General features: G+C 53.9%; 1 protein-coding gene across 4 annotated transcripts in view; it reads right to left on the reverse strand.

The window, feature by feature from the left end:
- The window catches only part of ITPK1 (inositol-tetrakisphosphate 1-kinase), a 176,546-nt gene that overhangs the window by 49,763 nt on the left and 102,519 nt on the right, over positions 1–24,264 (reverse strand). For all 4 annotated transcript variants that reach the window (XM_055361277.2, XM_004055596.5, XM_055361278.2 and 1 more), the window contains one exon: positions 4,735–4,852. In XM_055361277.2, the coding sequence (XP_055217252.1) occupies positions 4,735–4,852 (118 nt within the window). The remainder of the gene's footprint in view (positions 1–4,734; positions 4,853–24,264) is intronic.

Genomic DNA, 24,264 nt, shown 5'->3' on the forward strand with positions numbered 1-24,264 from the left:
CTAAGGAATGTTACTTTCTCTTTGCTTGGTATCCAGACTACTCAATTTCAACCCAGCTTTCAAATGGCCTCTAAGATGAGCCCTAATTAAATTCCCGTAAAACCACAGGCAGAAGCATTCAATCTGCGGTATGCACCCCCCATCCCCAGGGAGGCCTGGGATCCCAAACAGGCCATCTGTCACCCCCAGAGCAGACACGTGAGAACTTCTAAGAGAAGAAGAACAGGAGAGCCACCCATCACCCCAAAGCAGTCAGGGCTTTCAAGGATCTCTCCAGCCTGTTGCCCAATGGTCTGAGACCTGCTGTCCCTGAAGACAGGGACACAAACCCACGCCATGCAATTACGGCCCAGGTGCCTTCTCACACATGGTGCCTTCTCAGCCAGTTCAGGAGCCAGCTAGAGCCTTGCCCAGAATTGCTCACCCTGGGGTAGCACAGCCACGCCTTGGCTTTGGGGCTTCCATCTCTGGACCCTGGCCCTGGGTGGCAGAGTGGGCTGCTGATGGGAGAAAGAGCCTGCAAATTCAATGTTTGTTACTGCGGCCTCCTCCCTCCCTCCCCCAGGCCTGCACCAGGGAATGCTTAATTTCTAGGAAGAATTAAGTGCTTGGTTTGAATTGAATCCAGGCTCAACCCTGCCTGTGCCTCTGCCTAGGGGGTGCGGGTGTGGAGAGGGACATGGGTATGGGTATAGGCATGGCTGCCTCCCAGAAGCAGTCATCTATGAGGGAAAGGTAGGGCCCTGGCATGCTGGGGTGGGTCATTCTGCAAGCCTCCAGGATGCTGGTTGCTACAAAAAGGGGACTGCTGCTGAGGTCACAGGCCGAGGCCAAACCCCCAGCCAGAGGAGAAATTCCAAGGTTGTTCTGCCATGGGAAAGTTGGGTCCTCAGGCAGGGACCCATGTCTTGGAAGACTGCTAATGCTCCCCTAAAACTCATTCTAGCCCTTCTTCCATGGTGATAAAACCCGAATTGTAGCTGGGCATGTGGCTGCTCAGAACAAGGACTCAAATTTCCTGACTCCCTTGCAGCTTAGGATGTGACTAATTCTGGCCAAAGTCCCTTCTCCCAGCACAAAAACATGTCACTGGATTGCTTTCAGAACCCCTCCTTAAAAGAGAACTAGGCCTTCTTCTCATTTGCTTCCTTTTTCTTGGTCTTCCTCTCCATCCTAATGTCTAGATCTTGGATGTGAGGGCTGGAAATACAGCCATCACCCAGGACCAGATGGGCAGACCACAGAAGAATAAGGAGCTAGAAGGAGCCAGGGTCCCAGCCCCTGTGCCCGTGCTGGATGGCCTTCCTCTGGGCTTTTACATCAGAGAGAAAGGAAGTTCTGTCGCATTTAAGCCACCATTATTTTAGGTCTGCTGTTAAAGCAACTTGAATGCTAATTGATACGAAGTGGGTGGGTTTGAAGCTGCCAGAGCCGAGGCAGAGAAATGACCCTGCTTCCCCTCCAGGCTCTGAATGAGACAAGGATGAGCTCTGGGAATGTGGAACTGAGAAGGCAGTGACCTCACACAGGCTGCCCGGAGACAGCGACGCTGGGAGCTCCCAGCAGCAGGCCTCATCTGTCTCCAGGATGCAGAGCTGGGGTGGGAGAGGCCCTCCACGGCTGATGCTCTGCAGGGAGACAGACGGCCCACCTGAGCACAGACCCTTATCCAAGGGCTCTGCCTGCTATTCCTGGGAGAGCCTCCCCTTGTGCCATGGCCCAACTGCCCACCCCCACCGCAAAGCAGGGGCTCTGGTCGTCTCCCTCCCCCTGCTCATCAATGAGGATCCTAGCAGTCCCGAAGCACCCACCCGTCCCCCACCAGCTCTGTTTTCCCTGCAGCTGTCCAGAGTCTCTGAAAACAGAGCAGCCTTACTGCCGGGGCAGGGGGGGTGACAACCGGAGGAAGTCTCGCCAAGCCCCTTCTCCCAACACAAAAGCGTGTCACTGGATTGCTGTGATTATCTGAGGGAACTTCGAGGGTAATTATGGCCATTTACAGTACGCCTGAAAGGGCTGAGTGCCTCCAGGAACAGCAGGCAGTTGAGGAGCGGGGCCCAGGGTGTGCTTCCCAGGAAGGCTCTCTGCCTCCGCAGCTGGTGGGGGCATGCAGCAGGGACCCACCCAGCGGTGCTGGTGAATGGACAGCCACTGGGGGTCAGGAAAGGGCTCCAGGAAGTCCCAGCCTCTGACCGCCCTCCTGGAAGAATACAAGCTCAGGCTCGGCGTGCACGATAAGGAAAACCCAGCGTGCAACATTCGTGGCCCACCCACCCTACACTTCCTGCTGATCTAGAACCAAGCATGCGTTAGGGTTTGGTCAACAGCTCTCTCTGGACCTGTTGAGGACGGGGCCCTCTCCTGGAACACCCACAGCTCTCCCCTTATGGGCAGCTCCTAAACTTTCTAATCTCCCAGTGAACTAGGACACACCCTGCTTAAAATTCCTGACCTGATTCCTAACTGCCTCCAGGAGAGGCCCAATTCCAAGCCAGGCAAGTGGGCAACAGAGGTACCTCCTGGGCCTTCCTCTCAGCATGTGACTTCCTACGGTCCACCTCATCACCGGGTTCCTGCTCCTTGAACACACCGTGCACACTCACACCCTGAGCCCAGGCTCACCCTTGATCCCCAGCCCTGGTCTTCTACTCCTAAAAATCTAAGATGGATGTGAAGACTCAGTTAGGATGCTGGGGTCCTGCCATCGTGGTGGGAACAGCTGGAGCAGCTGCTGTTCCCGGGTGACCCAGTGGGCCGGTCCCATGCTAAGTGCTCTGCAGACATCATCCCAGGTATCCTGACCCCTGACCCCGTGGCTGAACCAGGTATCACCCATATCTTCCAGAACACCAGCAGAACTCAAATGATTGATTTGTCGGAGACCATGTGGCTAACAAGAGCCCAGACAGGAACTCACATGCCAGAGCCTGTGCTTTTGGCTCCAAAAGGCCCTTCAGCGGCACCTTCTCAATTCCCCCCCAAACCCATCACTCTTGGAATGGACTTCTCTGGGACATGAGATGTGGCTGCTGGTCTGCCACCTTCTTCCACTAACTGGGCCTTCTCATGTTCTAATACAGCCTCCTGCTCTTCACACAGGCAGTGTCCAACAAGCACACCTTCTGGAAAGAGGCTGACTCCCTTTCCCAAATTTGACCAAACCTTCACCCATGGCAGGCTGAGATGAAGGTGACCCCAGGAGGGAACGTACAGCTCTTTCTTCCCATCTGGGATTCTGGATGGATCCAGGAAGACAGTGCAAAGGGAGATGAAGTGCACAGCAGAGGCCAATCACTCCAGGCCTAGCAAATAAAGGCTGCTGGCATGTGCTAAGAAAGCCTGCCTGCATGGGGCACGAGCATGACATCCCCATTCTCTGCACCCACCGGTGTGTCAGGCATTCAGGGAAAGAGGCCTCGGGAGCCCTTCCAGGACAGCCAAATCCAGCAGCCAGCTCTTCTGCAGGGCACATTCCTCAGAGAGGGAACCGAGGACTCACCTACTCTCCAGGCCAGGGTCCTCAGTGGTACCCATTTCAGGTTCTTCTAGATCCAGGGCCCTCTGGCCATGGACATGAAAGTCAAGCTCAGGAGTAGGGGCCGGGGAGCCTGAGTCAGAGAGACCTGGCTGGATGCTGGCCCAGCCACCTGAATGCTGCGTGATGTGGCACGTCTGCTAACCTCTCAGAGCCTCTGGGATTCATCTGTAAAATGGGAAGGCTTATCATGCCCACTTCTAAGAGTACCAAAACGGAGAATACAAGGAGAAGGCCTAACCCAAAGGCAGGAACACAACACATAGCCAATAAATGGTGGTCTCAGACTCCCATGCAGATGGTCTGCCTCTGGAGCTGTGAGCAAAATGGAACCCACTGGTCCCACCGGTCACCATCACAGGAAATTATGCCCGAGGCCAAGTCACCATCCAGGTCAGGGTTCAAGGCAGCCAGGTTAGGCCTCAATCATGGTCTGTAGGGCAGGGAGCAGGGGCTGCCTCCTTGACCCCAGGATAAATCCTCACAAAGCCGGAGGGCCCAGGCCAAGCACTTTTCCTTAAAATTAGACAAGAGCTCTCAGCAGGGCACACTTGGACCAAGCAGTGAACTAGGAGGTTACTGTTAACATGAATCTCTCCACAAAGTCTTTCTCACATAAACACCTTGAGAATGTGGCCTTGAGTTCTCTGGCTCTGCCTGCCCAAGGGGTGGGGAGGGGTCAGGGTGAGCCCTCAGGGACAGGAGCCTGCAGCTGGCAGGGGAGGCGCCGCAGTGAAGAGGGAGGCCCCTGCCCTCCAGAACAGAGTGGACCCATGAGGTCCAGCAGCCACATTACATCTCCACGTGTTTGATTAAAGGCCTTCAGTTTCTGTTTGTGTCCTCTGCGCAGTTACGTAACTCCACTTGCTTGCCTGCCACTGAGCAGTCTACACACACTCCTGCTCTCCAGCCACTGTGTTACCGGGACACTTCAATGTCACCCATGGGTTCAACACAGCAAAACAAAACCCTCAGAGCCCCCTTCCGCAAAAGCACCCTGAGGCTTTTGTTTCCTCACTGCTGGTCACAGGAGAATGAAAGGACCTCCCCAGAATGACTGCACCATGGAATTCAAATGCTTCCTGCCCCAAAGTACTTAAAAAGACAAGACCCCTCTGTCTCCACATCTCAGGCCGTGGCCACTTTGTGACCACAAAGGTGGCTGCCTGCCACGGATGTGGTGCCACACATGTCCCTACCTTCCATGTAGGCCTCAATCTTCCGGATGAGCTCGTAGGATTTGGAGCGGTCGAGCAGGGTTCTGATGGCAGGGAGCGGGTCCAGGACGATGGTCTCAGGGTGGGCATCGATGTACTCCTGAAAGGGAAGCATGCTGCTCTGGTTAGAGCGGGGATAGGGCCAGGTAGCAACTCACCCCTCGCGCCCTCTGCACGTCCATCCGTTCCTGTCCTATCCTCCAGCCCTGGCTTTGGTGGAGGGTGGTACATTCCAGCACTGGGACATTTCGAGCAGTCACCTGGAGATCTGAGAGAGAGGCTTGACTAGGCCAAACTCAGAAATAGAGCACCACGCAGAAGACAGCGAGGAAACTGCAACCAGGCTCAGGGCAGGCCGCCTGACTCCAGACAAAACCTCACCCGGAAGCAGATCCACTCCAGGCGCTGGCTCCTCTGGGAGTGGCGGCCCCATGCCCCGCACTGATAAGGACTCTGAGGCAGGGGCGGGAGAGTGGGATGAGGCCAGGAGTCATCAGAGGGTCTGCGGGAAGGTGTGGTGGAGAGAAACACGCCACAGGGTGGGCACCAGCCACCCAACACTCCTCAAGTACTCCACTTCTGTACCTATTAGCTTTGGGGTAGGCACGAAGGAAATGCAAGAGAAACCATGACAAAAACCAGTCTCTAAGGAACTTACTATCTTCTTAGGTGAATAACCCTAACTTACATGGGGGGAAGACACTGCTGTTCAGAACAGAACTCAATAAAATAATGGGCAGAACCCCACACCACCCAGGTGGGCCAGACCAACCCGAGCTGACATAGCGAAGGAGCCCACCCTTGCTCCCAACCTCCATGATTCTAAGGACAAAACTGGAATGCTGGTGTGATGGGGGGGTCTCAGGGAAAAAGCTGGCCTGAAGAAGGCCTCAACCAGCTGCTGCGGGTTGAACTGTGTCCTCTCAAGTCCTAACCCTTCAGCATTTGTGAACGTGGCCTTATTTATAAGGAAACAGGGTCTTTGTGGATGGAACAGAGTTAGGACTCCATATGGGTGGACCACACCATATGGGTGGGCCCGAATCCCCTGGCTGGATTTCTTAGGAGAGAAATCTGAACACAGACGCAGGGAGGAGGCCGTGTGGAGACAGACAACTGCAGTGACACGCCTACAAGCCAAGGAGGGTGGAAGGTGCCCACCACCACCACCACCACCACTGGGAGCCGGGAGAGGGGCAGGGAAGCTTCACCCTCAGGGCCTCGGGAGGGAGCCACTGCTGACGCCCTGACTGGAGCTGTTGGCCCCCAGGGCTGGGAGATTCCTGCAGTGTTAAAAGCCTCCCTGTTTGTGATACTTGGTTATGACAGCCGGAGGAAGCAGACATGCCAGCGTGATTCCTCCGCCCAGCCAGCTCCCCTGCCCTCCGCTCACCCACTCCACCGCCCGTCAGTGAGGCCTGCACAGGCTGGGGAAACACACCCCAGTGCTGCCTTCCTAGTGAATCTTATGGACAGAAAGAAAGAGCCATTTGGAATTATTTTTCTTAAGTGAACTTATTTTGGTCCTAGTGACCACTCGTTAAGCCAAAAGCCACTTTTAACACAAAAACCAGAGACTCATATTCCCACTTCTGCTCTGAAATCAGTCTCTCCTTGGATTTCGCGGCAGAGTGTCTGGCCCTGGGCTCCTTTCTGTCTGAATGTTTAAAGACTTCCTCTGGCCTCAGTGGTGGCCGGCGTAACCTAGGGGAGGCCTCACATTCCAGTCCTCGCACCTGTGACTCTCCTCACCCCTTAGCCATCCTCTCCCTGCACATAAGTGCGAGGACCTAGATGTGGGGCAGAACCCTCCAGCCATCAGCAAGCCATTTGGCCACCAACCCACTGCCTGTAGACAGTGAACCAGGCACTGATGCGGGAGAGCCCACGTCTGCCACCCACATGGAGCCTGGGGACTAACCGAGGAGTCTCCTTAAGGAAGGTTTTATCTAGAGCTGCCCTGGGGCCAAGCGGCCACACCCAGTGCCTCTCTCCTGACAGTCTCAGCCTCACCCAAGCGCCTACACCTGATCCCTCGTCTCATTTGGGAGCTCTCCATGGGCAACTACCCCTCTTGGCACCATTCCGTCATCAGAGCTTGTTCTTTTAAATGCAGTCCATGCTTCCATGAGAGCAGGTCATTCATGAGGCCCTCCCCGCCGAGACTCACACATATGTATGAAATCATATTCACAGCCCAACATTAATAGCTGGGGGCAGTGGCACAAGCCCCTAGTCCCAGCTCCTTGGGAGGCTGAGGTGGGAGGATCACTCAGGCCCAGGAGATTGAGGCTGCAGCAACGCACAATGGTGCCACTGCACTCCAGCCTCGGCAATAGAGTAAGACCCTGTCTCCAAAAAAAATAAAGAAAAATAAATGTCAACATTAAAAGGTCATCCACTCAGCTAGAAACCATCATTCTGAGCAAACTATTGCGAGGACAGAAAACCAAACACTGCATGTTCTCACTCATAGGTGGGAATTGAACAATGAGAACACTTGGACACAGGGTGGGGAACATCATACACCGGGGCCTGTCACGGGGTGGGGGGAGGGGGGAGGGATAGCACTGGGAGATATACCTAATGTAAATGACGAGTTAACGGATGCAGCACACCAGCATGGCACATGTATACATATGTAACAAACCTGCACGTTGTGCACATGTACCCTAGAACTTAAATTTAAAAAAAAAAAAGGTCATCCACTAAAGAGACTTCACATCACTGACAGTGCTCAGGGCATTATGTGGGGTGCAGCAGATACTCAGATGATCAAAAGCCTTCTCCGCTTCGCCCCGCCAGATCTATAGTCCTGGCTAGCAAGTTCATGTCCTCGGTTATGAGCTAAAGGCACTTGGCTGTCCTCACTCCCTTCCCCTAAACACACCAGGAAGCAGCCTGGTGTAGTGGGAAGGCTATGTGACCTAGAGTCAAGAAACCCAGGCGCCCGGTGTCGTCACCTCTCAGAGTCACCTTTAGGCAAGTCACTTGGCTTCTCAGGGTCTCAGTCTCCTCATCTGTGACATGAAGAATACTGCAGATGCCCTTAGGGTCTCTGTAAAGATGGCCTCTAGTTCCAAGGGTGTAAACAGACTGAGAAAATGGAGAGTGTATTTGTAAAGGTAAACTTGAAGGCTGCACAGGGGAGCCATTCTAGAACGGGATGGACCACCAGCTAGAGGCATTCCAGGTAACGGGAGGGCCACCCACGCATTCGCTGCCTTCCTTCCAAAAGGGGGCCAACAGCCGAGCACGTAGATGGGACGACCCAATTCTCCCTCAGCAACCGAGGCCACTTAGAACACAGATGTGCTCCTTCCTCCCCTCCAAGTCCCAAGAAGAGTCTCCGCTCAGCTCTGAACAAATGAGGGCGATTCTGATTCCATGTTTATGCGTTAGGACAGTGACCTTTAAAGAGAGAACTCAGATTCATTAAGACATGAAGTTAAGCCAAACTCATGAGGGAAAGCGGCTACATGAAACCAAAGGGGAAAACATCTGACAAGCAGGCGCCAACTAGCTTTTGACTGGGGATGAAAGCATCAGCATTAACAGAAGAATTCTTCCTAAACACGATCTCTTCTGGGATGGGAACAGAGAGGGCAAAGAATTTTTCCAGTCACCTCACTATCCACAAGCGGACTTTGTGCCAAGCTTTCCAGCTTATCTATTATACTGAGGGCCTCGTGCATTTTTCACAAGTCTCTTAGAATTACCAATCTGCTGGGTGGGTGAGCTTCCGTACCATTTTATCACCACTCAGAGGAAGAAAGGCACCGCCGTCTCCATGGCAAATTGTAAGCACATGTTCCCTCGCAGGGCCTGCCAGCTAAAGGACACCAAGAGTGGGATCCTGGAGCTAACAAGGGCAGCCTGGCTCTAGGCAGAAACATTCAGCCCCTGCCAGGATGAGGGCTGGAACACACCTGGGGCAGAGCGTCACGGTGCCCACCTACAGCGCAAGCTCTCTCAGGGTTTTTAGAGGCCCCAAGCCCATGGAGTGATGCCAACAGAGACAACTGGCCCTTTGCTAAGCTGCCACTGAGAATCTGAGCAGAATGAGATGAACGTCAGAGATACTCTTTCCTCCTCGACCCTCACAGGCAGGAAATGAGCAGGGAGTGAGACACAGAGATTTGCTCCTTCTAATGGAAAATGCTGTCAGAGTCCTGAGTCCAGATTCTGCCTCTGACATTGACTCTGTGTCTGGAGTTAACCCTCTGAGACTCATCCTGGGTAAGGTCCATTCTGAATAAAGCCTACCCGAGGCAGCTGCTGTGGGCATCATGGAGGTCACGGATGCAAAAGGAGTTTGTAGACACAAAAGTGAAAGGATTCTCATTACCCTGCAACACCTGGGCTCCTAGGGCTAAACCTGACGCAAGGTCTCTGGGCTCACCCTGCCTTGCCCCGTGCAGCCGACCCCAGAGGAGCCAGCTGTGCCCATGGAAGGGGGCTGTGGTTCTGGCCCATGCCCACCCTCCTGCTGATGCCTGGGGTGCAACACAACCTCCCAACCCCACCGGCAGCCCAGGCTCCAGGCAGCGACCTTCCAGGAGATTCGTTTTTCAGAGATGCAACTCAAAAAGGACTCACAGATTAAATAGGAATCTGGGATGTGTTTCAAAACAATCCGGGTTGGGGGCAGGGACAGAAGTAGGTGAGGGACCGATGAAATGAGAGTGGCTGCAGCTGCTGACGCATGAGGCTGGCAGGTGGCACCTGGGAGCACGTTGCGGCATTCTCTCTTCTCAAATATTTTTAATTTCCCATAACACAAAGTTTGGGGGGAAATGGGAGGCAAGTAACCAGATCTTCCCCTTCTACCCTGCACCCCTAAGTGTGCCAGAAATGGATTCAAACACCAATACTATCTTTCAAGAAGAAATAAGAGCCAGCTACCCAGATGGGAAAGACAACGAGAGATTAATTATAGTAAGGATAATAATAATAAATAAAAATGATCACAATCAGTAATCATTTAAAAATAAAGGCAGTGGCCACTTACCTGGGACTTGCTATATGCACACTGCTGGACAAAAGGGTTTTCAAACACTGCTTCTTTCAATATAAAAACGCTATTGGGTAAAAGCCCAAACTATAAAACTTTTAGAAGAAAACACGGTCATAAATCTTCGTGACCTTGGATTAAACAACAGTTTCTTAAATGTGACCCCAAAAGCACAAGACAGAAAAAGAAATAGATGAAGTGGACATCATGGAAACTGGAAACCTCTGTGAGTTCCAGCCCCCATCTGCCCTAGGCCTGTGCTCTGAGGAGAGCCTGTGTGTGACCCGCCTGGCAGAGGCCCAGGGGCCCGGACTGACCCCTAAGCCAGCAGGGACGGCTGCGCACAAGGCAAGTCCTGGCAGGTCTCGCAGCACCTTCCCGTATTTGTGGGTCCCCCACAGCACAGAGAGGGTGGCAGGGTTTCTCCCCATTTTTCTCAGGACCCTGAGGCTCTGAGAGGTTTTGGTCAGAGACAAAGTCCCGGGCTCCGGCCCTGCCCATCCTAACAGCTTGCTCCTTCCTTCACTCAGGACCCAGGGGCTGAAATTCTGCCCACTGGGCTGCATGGCCTGAGCACCGAGCGGGTACCATGGCAGGGCTGGGAAGGTCCTGCTCCACACGCTGCTTAGGAAATCTCTCCTCCGGTGGGTGGGGAGGCTGGAAGGGAGGAAAAGACCCCACACAGAGCCTGGAAACCCCTCCTCCTTGCTGGGCCTCAGCTCCCTTCTCTGTAGAGTGAGGGCTGATGGCATGAAGGGACTGCATGCCAGGGAGCTGGAGGCCGCCAGGCCCAGTTAACTGGGCCTTCCTCATTGTAAGCCCGGGCCTCACCTGTAAATGGAGATTGTACTTGTTCCTACCTCATAGGATTTTGATGAAAAACAACCTGATTAAGATATCATTCACATACGATGCAATTTACCCCAAAGCAAGGGCTTTTGGAATATTAACAGGGTTGTGCAACGATCAGCTCAATTTTAGAACGTTTTCATCCCATCCGAAGGAAATCCCATTCCCTTTCACTCTCAGCCCCAAGTCCCAGCCTCTGGCAATCACACATCTACTTTCTGTCTGGGTAGATCTGCCTATTCTGGGCATTTCCTTCAAGTGAAGCCATGTGATGTGTGGTCCTTCATGACAGGCTCCTTTTGCTCACATCGTGTTTTAAAATGCATCCATGTCGCAGCGTGCGGCAGTGCTTCGTTCTTCTTTAAGATGAAATAGTACTTCACGGCATGGTGTAGTGTATTTTGTTTATCCATTTATCATTGGATGGAATTTGAGTTGTTTCCACTTTTTGGCTGTTAGGAGCAATGCTGCTGTGAACATACGTGTATAAATTTTTGTGTCAACAAACGTTTTCACTTCTCTTGGGTGTATAAATTGAAATGAAAATACAAAAGACCCCAAGATTTGGCTCCTCAGGCATGGATGTTTTAAATCATAGTCATAATGATCCACCACAGTATACAAGTGTAGCACTTTTCTGGTTCAACAAGGGCAGTGACACAAAATATTGCATTTGATTCTCAGAGCAGCCCCATGGTTTACAGAGCAAAACGTCTCTGTTTTTATTCCCATTTTATAAATAAAGAAACCAAGTTTCTGAGAGGCAATGTGACTGGCTCAAGGTCAAACACAACCAGCTGGGGGGCTTTGCCAGGATTCAAAATCAGCCATGCCAGTGTCAAACCCCAGGCCACTGCAGTGCACCTGGTCACCTACAGAAACAGGCTCTGTGACTGAACTGTTGTGCATCCCCAGAAAGGCTAGGGAGCACCTGAAAGCTAAACGCTAGTGAACTCGACATATCACAGTGGCTCGCGGTGGCTTGCGCCTGTAATCCCAGCACTTTGGGAGGCTGAGGCAGGTGGATCACCTGAGGTCAGGAGTTTGAAACCAGACTGGCCAACATAGCAAAACCCCCCGCAAAAATACAAAAATTGCTGGGCATGGTGGTGCACGCCTGTAATCCCAGCTACTCAGGAGGCTGAGGCAGGAGAATCACTTGAACATGGGAGGCAGAGGTTGCAGTGAGCTGAGATCGCACCACTCCACTTCACTCCAGCCTGAGAGATAAAGTGAGACTCCAACTAAAAAAAAAAAAAAAAAAAAAAAGGCTGGGCACGGTGGCTCCCGCCTGTAATCCCACCACTTTGGGAGGCTGACGCGGGAGTATCACAAGGTCAGGAGTTCAAAACCAGCCAGTTAGAGACCAGCCTGGCCAACATGGTGAAACCCCATCTCTATTAAAAACACAAAAATTAGCCAGGCATGGTGGTGGGCGCCTGTAATCCCAGCTACTCAGGAGGCTGAGGCAGGAGAATCGCTTGTACCTGGGAGGCAGAGGTTGCATGAGCTGAGATTGTGCCACCGCACTTCAGCCTGGGTGACAGAGCAAGAATCTGTCTCAGGAAAAACAAACAAACAAACAAACAAACAAACAAACAAACAAACAAAAAACCGGCAAGCACAGGTCTGAAAGCCAGCGTGGGCCTGCCTGGAGTTTGCTTCTCGGGACTCCAGCTTTCCACGTGGAATAGATCAAGCATCAGAGGGGGCACAATTCCGTCACCTCCCCCATGGCCACAGCAGCATCGGCTGGGGATGACAACAGCCTCCTGTACTGAACCCAACAGGATTCTAGAATCCTGACCACCACCTGGCTCCAGAAGGAGATAGGTGTCAGCACCAAGGCGAACCCAGCGTGCCACACCCAGAGGAAACTTCCCAGCCGACTCTAGGATCCACTGCATCAGGGCCTGTGTGTTCAGTTAACACTCAGCTACCCCATTAACACCAGTGATTCTACTCTTGACAGAAGAACTGAAATTACTTCCTTATGGCTGTTAAAAGTACTCACAGGGGCTTTCATGGGAAAGGACGTGACCCTGGACTCACTCAGCACAATTTCACTCCCCTGGCTCCTCCTGAGAGCACAGCCAGGCCCAGCTGAGGGCCACAAGGCCTGGCCTTTCCACCAGCTCCTCCGTACCCAGCGCCGGGTGAAACCCTGGAAGTCTCTGGTTCCTGAAGCCCTGGCATCTTGACGGGGGTCCTGACAAGATTCCAGGGTGAGTTATAAACATGCTCACCACGCACAGGTCACAGACCTATACACCTTGCAGGAATGAACATGTTTCCCTCTCAAAACAACCCTATGTAGATCCCGTTAGCAGCCTCATTTGACAATCAAAGAAACTAGGCCTGGCCAGGTGTGGTGGCTCACGTCTGTAATTCCAGCATTCTGTGAGGCCAAGGCAAGTGGATTGCTTGAGTCTGAGAGTTCAAGACCAGCCTGGGCAACATAGCGAGACCCTGTCTCTACAAAAAATTAAAAATTAGCCAGGCATGGTGGTGCGCACTTACTCAAGAGGCTGAGGTGGGAGAATCACTTGAGCCAGGAAGGTCGGGGCTCCAGTGAGCAGTAATCACGACATTGCACTCAGCCGGGGCATTACAGTGAGACCCTGTCTCAAAATAAAATAAAAAGAAAAAAGAAAACAAAGTAGGGCTCAAAGCACCTAGTAGGTGGCCAGGGCTCTCCCTGCCAGCAGTGGCCAAGATGGAGTCTGAACCCAGGGCCTCTGGCTCCAGAGCCCTCCAGTCAAAGACCCAAGGCATGGAAGGCCTGGCGAAATGAAAAGCATCTCAACTCTAACTAGGGCCAGGGTTGCTCTGGGGCATTTCAGGAAAAAGGGAAGCCTTTCTCATGTTCACTACCCCAAGGCAAGGCCACCAGCCTGACAGTCCAGGGAGGCCGGGTGTGTTCCATTTGGGGTCTGCATGAGGTAGAGCATCCAAGAAAAAAAATAGTAGATCCAGTTTGCGATTTCCTTTCCCAGAGGGAAAGGCACAGATGGTCAGAACTAGCAAAACCCAGATGGATCCTTCATCCAGCCCCCATCTTTTTGGAAAGGGGAAAGGCAGTGGTAGTGAGGCCAGGGTCGCAAGGGAGAGTGGCAGAGCTGAGACTGCAGCTCCATTTCCACTGTTCCTCCCAACCCATAGTCCTCACTGGTTGTTTGTTCTCTCAAAGCCACAGCTGGACCAGAGGCTCTGCATCTCTTCCCAGCCCTGGAACAAGACAGATGAAAGCAAATGGAAGACACACACCCCTTAGGACAGTAAATACATGACATAACTGAAGGCCACAGTCCACAGGGCCTCTGTGAGGAGGGTCCGCGTGGCACAGGGGGAAGAGCGTGTCAGGGCCAGCACTGCGCTTATGCACAGGAGGGCTCCCAAGGCAGCTGCTGAATGGAGTGGCCCCTGCAGAGGGAGGACTAACAGACACAACAGTGTCAAGAGCAGTTGTACTTTCGAAGGCAGAAAGTGTGGTTCTGCAGAAAGCAAAGCCTCTCCCTTGGAGGTCAGGTCACATGGGGACGGGGATGGGGCCAGGCCAAGCAATGCTTTCTGGGAAGGACAAGTAATGAACTCTCTTGGCAGACCACTGCAACCGTGAAACCAACCCCTGTTGATTAACTTGTCATCAACCAAGGCCAGCCGAACATCCCCCAGAAAAAGCCTTCCTGGCACCTCCCAGAACACCTGCCTGTTGATTACAGCTTACAGAAAACCACATGCCACAGATAGTCCTGGGAAATCCACACTAGGCCTGGGTGCAACAGAATGTGCCAGGTGGCCAGGCTGGCATAGGGTTGGAGTTGGAGATGCATGCAGGTAAACCTTGGAGGTGGGCTCTCAAGAGCCAAAAGAAGGTTGCAGCAGCATCCACTGTACGCTGGGACAGGACCACCAAGCCTAGCTACCCAGGGTGCCATTCACAAAGCCTACCACTGGGCTGGGCAGCATGCAACCTATGTAACAGTCCTGACAGTCAGCCAAGGCTTCTGCCTGCCCATCACTGTCAGATAATCTTTTGCAGCCCAGCTACACCTGGCTAACTTAACCCGAACGCGTGGGTCCTGGGGCACTGTGCAAGTTGAAACAAATGCAGAGTCAAGAAACTTGGGTTACAAGTCCTAGAACTGCCATTCACTTTATGTGTGTTTCTGAAAGTCACTTAAGTTATCTGTATCTCAGTTTCCCATCTGTAAGATGTGTGGGCTAGAATAACTCATTTATAACATCCTTTCTGCATCTTAAGTTCTAGATTATTTGATTCTGTGATGTGATGAACAAACCAAAAACAGAGCTGTTAGGCCCCTGAACGGAGCCAGATGCCTCCCAGGCCCAGAGACATTCAAACGCAGGAGCCAGGGCCTGCTGTCCTCAGAGCACACCCACGGCATGGTCACTGCACGCATCCCAGTCGCCTGCAAGCCAGCGAGATCCATGCCCACCACAGGTGAGGGAGGGAGGCCAGCAGGAGGCACACCCTGGTGGGCAGTGGACAGCTGTGCGTTGGCGACAGGCACCGACCACCAGCCCAAGCAAAGCTGTCCTCTGAGGCTGCGGTTCTCTGCGGTCTCTGTTTTGCTTGGGATTCAGTCCTAGTGTGTTGAGGGCATTTCCTCACTCCTTCTTTCCTAACTTTTCTAAAACGGCTCCTTGGGAGAGTTGAGCTCCCCCATCAGCAGACACTTGGGTCTTAAGCAACCCTCATTTGTATTCCAGAGAAATCTCCCACGTCTGAGCACTCAGCCTGAGGCCTCCCAGACAGTACGAGAGCAGAAAGAGTGACAGCCTCTGAGAAGCACGTGTATGTGAGAGCTTGTGAGTGCGTGTGTGTGTATGAGTGTGAGAGCATATGTGTGTGTGTGTGAGAATGAGTGTGAGAGCATATGAGTGTGTGTGTGTGCGCGTGCATGTGTGGTGATGGATGCCACCTATTCAGCTATAGAGCAGCCACATTCTCCCCACCCTCCCAGAGGCTCCTAAGTGGCAGCCATGTGGCTGAGCAAAGGAGAGGCGTGGGGCTGACCAGCAATAAAGGAGCAGAGAAGTGTGGGTGCGGGGGGCACAGGGTTGGGGGCTGGGGAGGAGCCTGCTGAGGTTGGTGATGTCAACCACAAAGGGCCACAGGCATGGGCCAGGGGAGAAAGGGTACTCCAAGCAGAGGGGACAGCAAAAGCAGAGGTCTGGGGTGAGGGAGTCCAGCACATTCACGGGCCTGCTGGGGGCCTGGCAGGGCTGGGGCGGACGGCAGTCTCAACATGAGAAGTGAGGACAAGGTAGAGAGCAGGAGATGGACCAGCTGAGGAGTTTGGACTTGACCCTAAAGCAACAGGGTCCTGAGCTGGGAAGTGACAAGGACAGCTATGGGTTATGGAGTGACCAGTCCAGCAGCCTGCAAGGCCACAGGATAGAGCTGGGGATGGATGCGGTCTTGGTGGTGTGTCAGATGTGGTGCTGGCCTTAGGGGTATGTGTGCTGGACCTCACTGTTCAGGAAGAACTGATGGGCTGCCTTCATCTTTTATACAGTGATCTCTGTGATTTGGTAGAGCTGGCAAAAAGAAAACTCTGATGCAATCTGCCTCTAGGTCTATCAACTCCTGTGAGCCAATATTTAAACCCATGAGCTCAGGCTGGGGTGGTCAGACATGGAGTGCAGAAGAGAAAAGTGAAGTGTGAGAACACAGCACCAGACAGGGGCAAAATGGCCCAGATTCAGGGTCCGGGCAAGCCAAGTGAGGCAGCATGACACCACCCTTCCCAGGGCCTGGAGCTCCCAGCAGCAAAACCAACAGGCAAGAGGAGGAGACTGCTAGGATCCTGGCACCCTCCAACACTCTGTGACTCCATGCCAAGGTAAACTGATTAGAGACGCTTCCTAAGGTGGTGGAAAGGGACCAGTCCTTGGTTGGTGGCAGTGTAACTGGTACTGCTTCTGCAGAGAGAAACCGGACAACAGCCAAAATGCAGAATGCGCAAATTCAGCATCCCAATTCCTAGGTGTTTATCCTACAGAATTCCTCACCTGTGCACCCAAAAATACATGTACTAGGCTATTCACTACAGCATGTTTCTAAAACATGATCAGAAATGCCCTAGGTATACACCAGTAGAGAGCTGGCTTGGTAAAAAGGACAGGGAGGCCGTTTAACATGCAGCCGTTAGAATGAGGCTGCCTGCAAAAGACTAAGATGAAATCACTTCCAGGGCATACCGTACAGCCCCATTGTACAGGGGCTGTGTAGCGAGGAAGACTGTCTCTGTTCAGTCCCACAGAACCCCCTGGAAAGGCTCCAGGCCACTGGAACTGATGGCTGCCCCCCAAGATGGGAAGCGGCTGGCTGGGCAGCAGAGGGACTCTGTTCACAAACTTGTTCCAAATGCACATGCCAGCTCGTTCAGGACTGCTGAGAGCCGAGCAGTGGTGCGCAGGGCAAGCCACACTTAGGATCCATCAGACTCACAGACCATGTGCAAGCTGGTCAAACTCGGTGTCCCAGGCCCAACAAGGGGTAGGGGAAATGCTGGAGCCCTGGGAAGGGCTGGGGAAGCTTCCCTGGAGCAGACGCCAACAACAACCCATCCCCTCCCTGGTGAACAGAATGAATATAGAATAAGGGATTCAAAGCAACCAGGCTCCAGCCTCCAGGGTGAATGAACTGTACATGATTCTCCATTTCAGATTGGGGGAAGGCATTAAAAGGGGCTGTGTGGGGCGGAGCAGGGCAGGGGCCCGAGCACGCAAACGGGGCACCCTGAACGTGATTCTGCATGCAGACCCCACTGTGTCTCCTGTGGCCTGCAGGTCACAGGCACCCCCATCCTGAAGGTGGGTGCTACCCACAATGGTCACTTCAGGTCATCCTCCCATGGGGGCTACTGAGGCATTACAGTGTCATGCTCCTCACTTAGCCGCCTGGCATGTGGTGTGAGCCACGGCTGGGAGAAACCACAGGCTCTCTGAGGGGGAAACTGTTGTTCAAGAGCCAGCAGGAAGACCCATGCAAAACAATGGTGTTCAGGCCAAAAAATAACCCTGACTGCCACAGAGGAGAGGGCTGGAAGGAAACAGAACACTATTATTTGGAGACAGCAAACTCCCCCTTTTTCCAGGCCTGCCACTGAAAACAATACCTCCCCTCTGTCCCCAGATTTCACACCAAACTTTTATGAGCCTTCTCCACCTTCTGTCAGCGGGAGGCAGGCAAGGTGCCCAGCCAGAGCTATTCCCCTGACAAATGCCACATGCTGTGTCACAGCACCATCACACTAGTCAGGTCCTCTAGGCGACCAGGGAAGGATCCCGCAGGATGAAGGGACAGCTGGGATTTCCACGCAGATGGAGCTGGAAGGGGTCGGTCATCTGGCCCACTGTCACAGCTACCAGCTGAACAAGAGGAGGGCAAGAAAGGGGCTGCCTGCCCAAGGTCACACAGAGCTGGGTTCCACCCACCTCAGCAGCAGCCCCACGCCCCCTAAGCACCTGTCTGAACCCCTACATGCATTCCCACGCACCTGCTCAGGTGGGCCTGTGCAGCTGCCCCTCCCCTGTATACAATAATACACAGAAGAGCAGCTTCCCTACATCAAGGCCAAAGATGACATGCCTGCTGGAGCCCCACCCCCCCCCACCCTGGCCCACAGTCGCCCGGCCGAGTCTGACTTTCAGTTCCCAGAATAAGCCAATGCCTCCTGGCAGCCCATGGGTTACCCTGCCTTGTCCGTGTGATGCATTGCTGGGTTTGCAAATGTGACTCACAGCCAGCAGGGCTTACAAACTAGTGTCTGCAGGGAGAGAACAGTCATCCAGAATCAGGGCACAGTTTGCGGTGGTGCTGCTGACCTAGGCCAACTGGGGCACTGAGGCCAGAGGACCCCTGGGCTCCTCACCTCTGCATCCAGCCACCCGAGTCTTCTAGTTTCTGGTACAGGCTCTAGGTGCACAATAAGAGAGACAGATCCTGCTGCCAGGGGTGACCTGGCTACGACATCTACCCCGTGGATGACACTGGCCTCTGTTCCACATGTCAGCCATCCTCTTCAGTGGCTGCGGGCATGCTCAGAAGTGGGAGTCGTCCTGCCGCCCCAGGAGCTCCTCCCTGACCTCTGACTGCTGCAATGGGCAGGGCCCCTTCCTCCTCAGAGAGCTTGGGGACTAGAAAATGGCACGTTGTCTGTGGCTCAACTTGGGGCCATCAAAGAGGGGAGCTGGCACGATATTTTGTGTCCTCAAAGAGCTACCCAGCGCTCCCAGGAGGCCACCAGGCCCAGGCTCAGCCTGGCTCCTGCCAGCCCACTGCAGACAGCCCTATCCACCGTGCTCCAGCTGCACCCAGCTACTGCGGGTCCTTGCGCCTCCATCCTGTCTCACTGAAGGGCCTGGCCAGGTGCTGCCCCCTTGCCTGCTCCCCTCCTGACTGTCCTGCCCTTTAGGGCTCAACTCAATGTCAGCTCTTCAGAGGATCAGTAACAAGGACCTCCCTGTTCTCCCAGGCCTCGGTGTGTTTCTTCCTAGTACTCGCCATCACTGGGGCTGTGTTACCTTGTCCTCTATTTACCTATGTTTTGTTCCCATCATCCGATGCACTCACACTCAGATACAGCTCCAGCAGGGCAGGGGCTGCGTCCACCAGGTCTTATTCATTGTTGCATCTGTAATGTCTTTTAGGAACTCTGGCAGACAGTAAGTTCTCAACTAAGACTTGCTGAATGAACATAATAGTTATTGAAGAATGATCTCACAGATCAGTGGAGAGACAAACGGGTAGGGGCCAGGGCCAGATCCAGGGCTGGCTGCCAGGATGCGTGGGAGGCCTGGGGCAGGGACCTACAGGGAGGGGCTCAGAGGATATCCTCATGCCTCACTCTGTCCATCCCAGAGGGCCGAGGTCAGCAGAGGCCCAGCACGTGCTTTACCCGGCCGGCTGTGCTCTTGGCTGGTGAGGTGGCAATGGGATTTATTACATGAAGACAAAGGCAGACACAGTGGGCTTTATCACGGCACACAGCCTGCACAGGCAGCACAGAAACACGTTGGGAAGTCATGCCACTCAAACAAACCAGGAGGAAACAGAAAACAGGGTGTCCTTTCTGCTGCAGGTACTAATATTACTGAAGAAAAGAAGTGACAAGATGTTAGTCCTCTTGGTGTGTGATTCCAAACACTAAAACCCAGAAACTGCACCCAATGGGGCCTCAGTGTCCACACAAAAATCAGAAACAACTTGACTGGCCCACCTGAGCTCTCAGAGCTGCTGGACCCATCTCTTACAAAATGCAGTGACGCTCGACCAAGGGTGGCATGGGCTCCCTCCACCAGGGAACATCTGGAGACATTTTTGGTTGTCATGAGGGGCAGGGTGGGGAGTGCTGTTAGCATCTGGTAATGAGCAGCCGGAAGGCAACTAAGCACCCTGTATTGCCTGGGATAGCCCCTAGCAGTGCAGAATTATCCAGCCCAAGATGTCAATCATGTTGAGGTTAAGAAACCCAGAAATAGTGTGCATAAAAGTTCTTTCTAAAACTTTGGGGAAAATGTATTATTGATAAACATTGATATTTCTAAAACTCAACATGCCCCCAGACCTTGAGCTGAAAAACCCTGACCGTCCACACACAAGCAGAGGGGCTGCAGCCCACATGCTGGCTCAGAGTGCAGGCTTTGGGGTGCCCTCTCCTGCCCCTGTCCCAACTGGGCTGCACAAAGTCTAGCTCTGTTCCTGGTTGGTAAGAGGGCCACATGTCTTCCTAGGGACCAGGCCTGCTTTCCACAAGGGGAAGCAACTGCAACGGGCTAACGGCACAGAATGGTCCCACCCTCCCCGAAGCAGAAAGGGCGATTCCTGGCCTGGCATTGGTGCACAATGGACAGATTGTGTGGCTGTCTCCACCACAGGAGGAGTCGCCTATGACCCAGGGCAGCAGTCATCGAGAGGCTGACCTCACAGCAACCCCAGAACAGGACATGATCTGTTTCTCTGGGACCAGGGCCGCCAGATGCGTCCAACTCTGCCTCCCGTAGCATCTGCTGGCCAGCAGTCTCATCGTCACACGGCACCAGCTGTGTCAGAGGCAATCCCAGACGATGACCTCCTGCCAAGGTGGCCCTGAAATCACCAACCCTCACACCACCCACAGTGCCATCAGCTGTCACCAAAGCCCCTCCGAGCTATGATCCTGACCTTGCCACTTTCTACCTGACCCTGGGCAAGTGACTTAACTTCCCCGGGCCGCAGTTGTCTCCTCCTGAAAAATGGGGAAATAATTCCATTATCTCAGGGACTGAGATGAGGACCAAAGACATAAGAGATGAGAACACCCGTGGCAGAATGGGTCACGTGGTACATTCTTAGAAAATAGGGAGCCCTCCCATGGCTCCCTGGTGACAACACAAACCCCTTCCCGGGGCCCATGGTTCTTACTCTGACCCCACCGGTCAGCAGGCACAAAGGCAAAGCCGACACAAGCCCACTTAGATTCTACGGTGTTATTTATCCTCTGATAGGTTTAGATGTTATCTTCCAAGTCGGATTCGAACACCTAGAACAACAAAAACCTTTGTTTCTTCTACTTCCTCTCCATCCCTGTGCTGGCGACTGCTCAATAAACATCAGGGGGCCAACAGGGTTTGATTCAATGCAGCTGTGAAATCACATTTGGGGCAAACGTGAACCGCGGCCTTGGGTAGTCCTTTGGAGGCAGACGCAACAGCTCTGAAGGTGTTCTGTGCCATCCTGCACCTTCCCTATGCGGTAGGCAAGGGGACCGAGGCCCAGGTGGGCCAGCAGGTGAAGGGTGGGGCTAGGAACAGCACTTGAGTCCCTCTGACCCCCACCTGGCCCTGCCTTTTAGGCATTTCCACTGCCCTAGCACAGAATGCATCTCCCGTTTGGGGACACTTTCATAATCACTGCCTCACTGACTCCAATTAGGACTGAGAGCTCTCAAGTCAGCTGGGGCCACAGATAAGGCTGACAGAGTAGTCCTACTGTCACTGTAATAATAATATTGACATAAGCCACAGTGACTGATGGTTCACTAGGCGCCAGGCCTGTACTGAGTGGCTCGTACGCATCATCACACCCCAGGCACTCACAGTAAGCGTGGCTGACTGACCCTTACACACACGTGCACCACTCACACCATGCCAGGCACTACGGGAATCGCAGGTTTTAATTAGTTTAATGCTAACAATAACCCTACAAGGTATTTTAATTGTTTTTAAGAAGAAAAAGGAACTATGCAGTATTGGGTTCCCTTGCCCGTAGGGAGGTCCAGTGAGATGGATGAGTCCGTGTCACCACAGGGCAGACACTGAGAGCCAGCATAAGCCTCACTGCCTTCTCATCCCTCCGCCGTGATGGCTGTCATTTCAGGCTGCAAAGCTGTAGTTAACCCTCCGTGACCACGTGGTGCAAGCCAAGCTAAGCCTGTGCTGGGTGAGGGGAGCTGTCTATCCCTGTGGCGAAGCCTGGCCTTGCTTGGCGGACTAGCAGGGAGGGCCCCAAACATCACCCTCTCCCACCAGCTCCCAGCCCCACTCACTTCCTGTCCCCTCAGGAGGATGGTGGGGTCGGGGAGGCACTATTGAAGGCTAAACATGGTTTCCTTCCAGGGACAACACGAGAAGAACCAGTGTGGCCAAGTGTGCATTCTCTTCCGGCATCCTTTGGGGCAGGAGCTTCCTTCCCAGATCCACTTTAGATGATTACACACTGAGAGGAGCCAGGAGGTGAGTGCAACTTTGTCCTGTGTAGGCTGGGCAAGGCTCAAGCTGCTCAGAGGCCAGCCTTCATGGCAGCGGAGGGAGGGGATGCTCAGGACCACATGCAGGGGCACCTGGGGCTGAGGATGGGCACAACACTGAGCCTGGGGCCATGAGCTCCTTCTTCACCTTGGACGCACGTGGGCTCCAAAGAGTAAACAGTGTCCTCAGCTGCTCAGAGTTCATCTTGCACTGGCAATCTCCCCTTCGAAGCAGGGCCTCTCTCTTGCCAATTATATCTGATCATATCACCGCCATCCCCGCCCCACCCTCCCTGCAGGATAGAGTCCAAGCTGCACAGCCTGGCATGAAAAAGCCCTCAAGCTCCGGCCTTGCTGCTCCCTCTCCAACCTCGCTGACACCTGGAGACATTGCCGCACATGCCCATCAGGCAGCGCCATCTGCCTCATTAACCCTCCTGGCCTCCTCCCTCCCCACTCCAAGCAGCCCAGCAGAGCCACGTCCTCCCTCCGCAAGGCCATCAGGGCACCCCATGAAAGGCCGCCCCAGCGCATGACCAGCACTGGGCATGCGCCGCCACCCAAACACTTAGGCACTGCAGGCGGCAATGGGAACACCAGCTGCTGCGAGCAGACACAATCCCTGCCCCAGTGAAGGGACAGACAATAGCCACTGATAAAGAATTACGAACTTCCGAAGGGCATGAAGGAAAAGTGCAAAGTTGGCAGGGCCTGGGACGAGAGATGTGTCATTAATCAGCTCACGAGGGAGGACATTTCTCGGGAAGGGGCACTGAGCTGACGGAACAGCCTGTGCAAAGGCGCTGAGGTGGACACACACCAGAGCCTGAGCAGCTGCTGAGGGGGCCAGGGAAAGAGCGGGTGGGGCAGATCACCAAGGCCCCATGGGTCAAGCTGGCAATCATGGCCTTCAGTGTCACAGCAATAAGAAAGCATGGGATGTTTTAAGCCAAGCTGTGCTGTGATCAGACCTGTGTTTTTCCTAACTCATCACTTTAGGGGCCGTGAGGTCAGTTCTGGGTCTGCCCGCTGGCCTCTCCTCCTGGCCAGGAGCTCGCGGGCAGGGCACCCAGCAGTGCTGCCGCAGAGGACACTCTCCTAGCAGTCTGTGTGCAGACCGGGAATTCAGGGGACATCTGAGGGACAATTACCGTCCTTCCAGCTGATAAAGACAGGGCAAAGGCAGCAGTTGAGACTGAAACTTCCTTCTTAGTCCTAAGCTTATTCAGGGAGAACCCCAGGAAGGTCCCCCGAGGCAGCCCCACATGGCCCATGGATCACAATCACAGCACCCCTTCAGGGGCAATTCCAGGGCTAGAAGGGGCAGCAGAAGAGGACGGTGGGCCCCTCCCTTCCCACCCTGCGCCCACACCTGTCAGGTGGCTCTGGGCGCCACAGCGAGGAGAAGGCTCGTGTTGCCCCCCTGGGAAAGCCACTCACCAGGCCAGGAGGCCCCTAGTGTCCCCGAGCCTGGGGCAGGGACCCTCTCGGCATGCCGGCCCCACTTGCCCACGTGGGCAGGCCCTGGGGGCCCCTGCCTGGGTCTGCACACTGAGAACCAAACCTCAGGCAGAGCCTCGGGGGCATCAGGCTGCTGGCTCCACATGAACCTTGGAGCAGAAAAACAACTGAATCATCCCAATTGAGTCTCCAAGCCAAGCCATTTAGAAGCCAATCAAAAACACACAAAAAACAAACAAACAAAAACAAAAAAAATCCAAAACTCTGGGGCAGTGATGAAGGTTCTGTGACAAGCAGCTTTAATGTTCTGCAGTAAGCCTCTGGCCCACACCCTCCACCTGCCCACCAGGGCAGCCAGAAGCAGGCACGGCCTCCTGGCTCTGGGAATTTCTTCCCTCCCTGGGGACCGGAGCTTTCACAGAGGCAGCC

The sequence above is a fragment of the Gorilla gorilla genome, chromosome 15 (assembly GCF_029281585.2).
Source record: "Gorilla gorilla gorilla isolate KB3781 chromosome 15, NHGRI_mGorGor1-v2.1_pri, whole genome shotgun sequence".
NCBI lineage: Eukaryota > Metazoa > Chordata > Mammalia > Primates > Hominidae > Gorilla > Gorilla gorilla.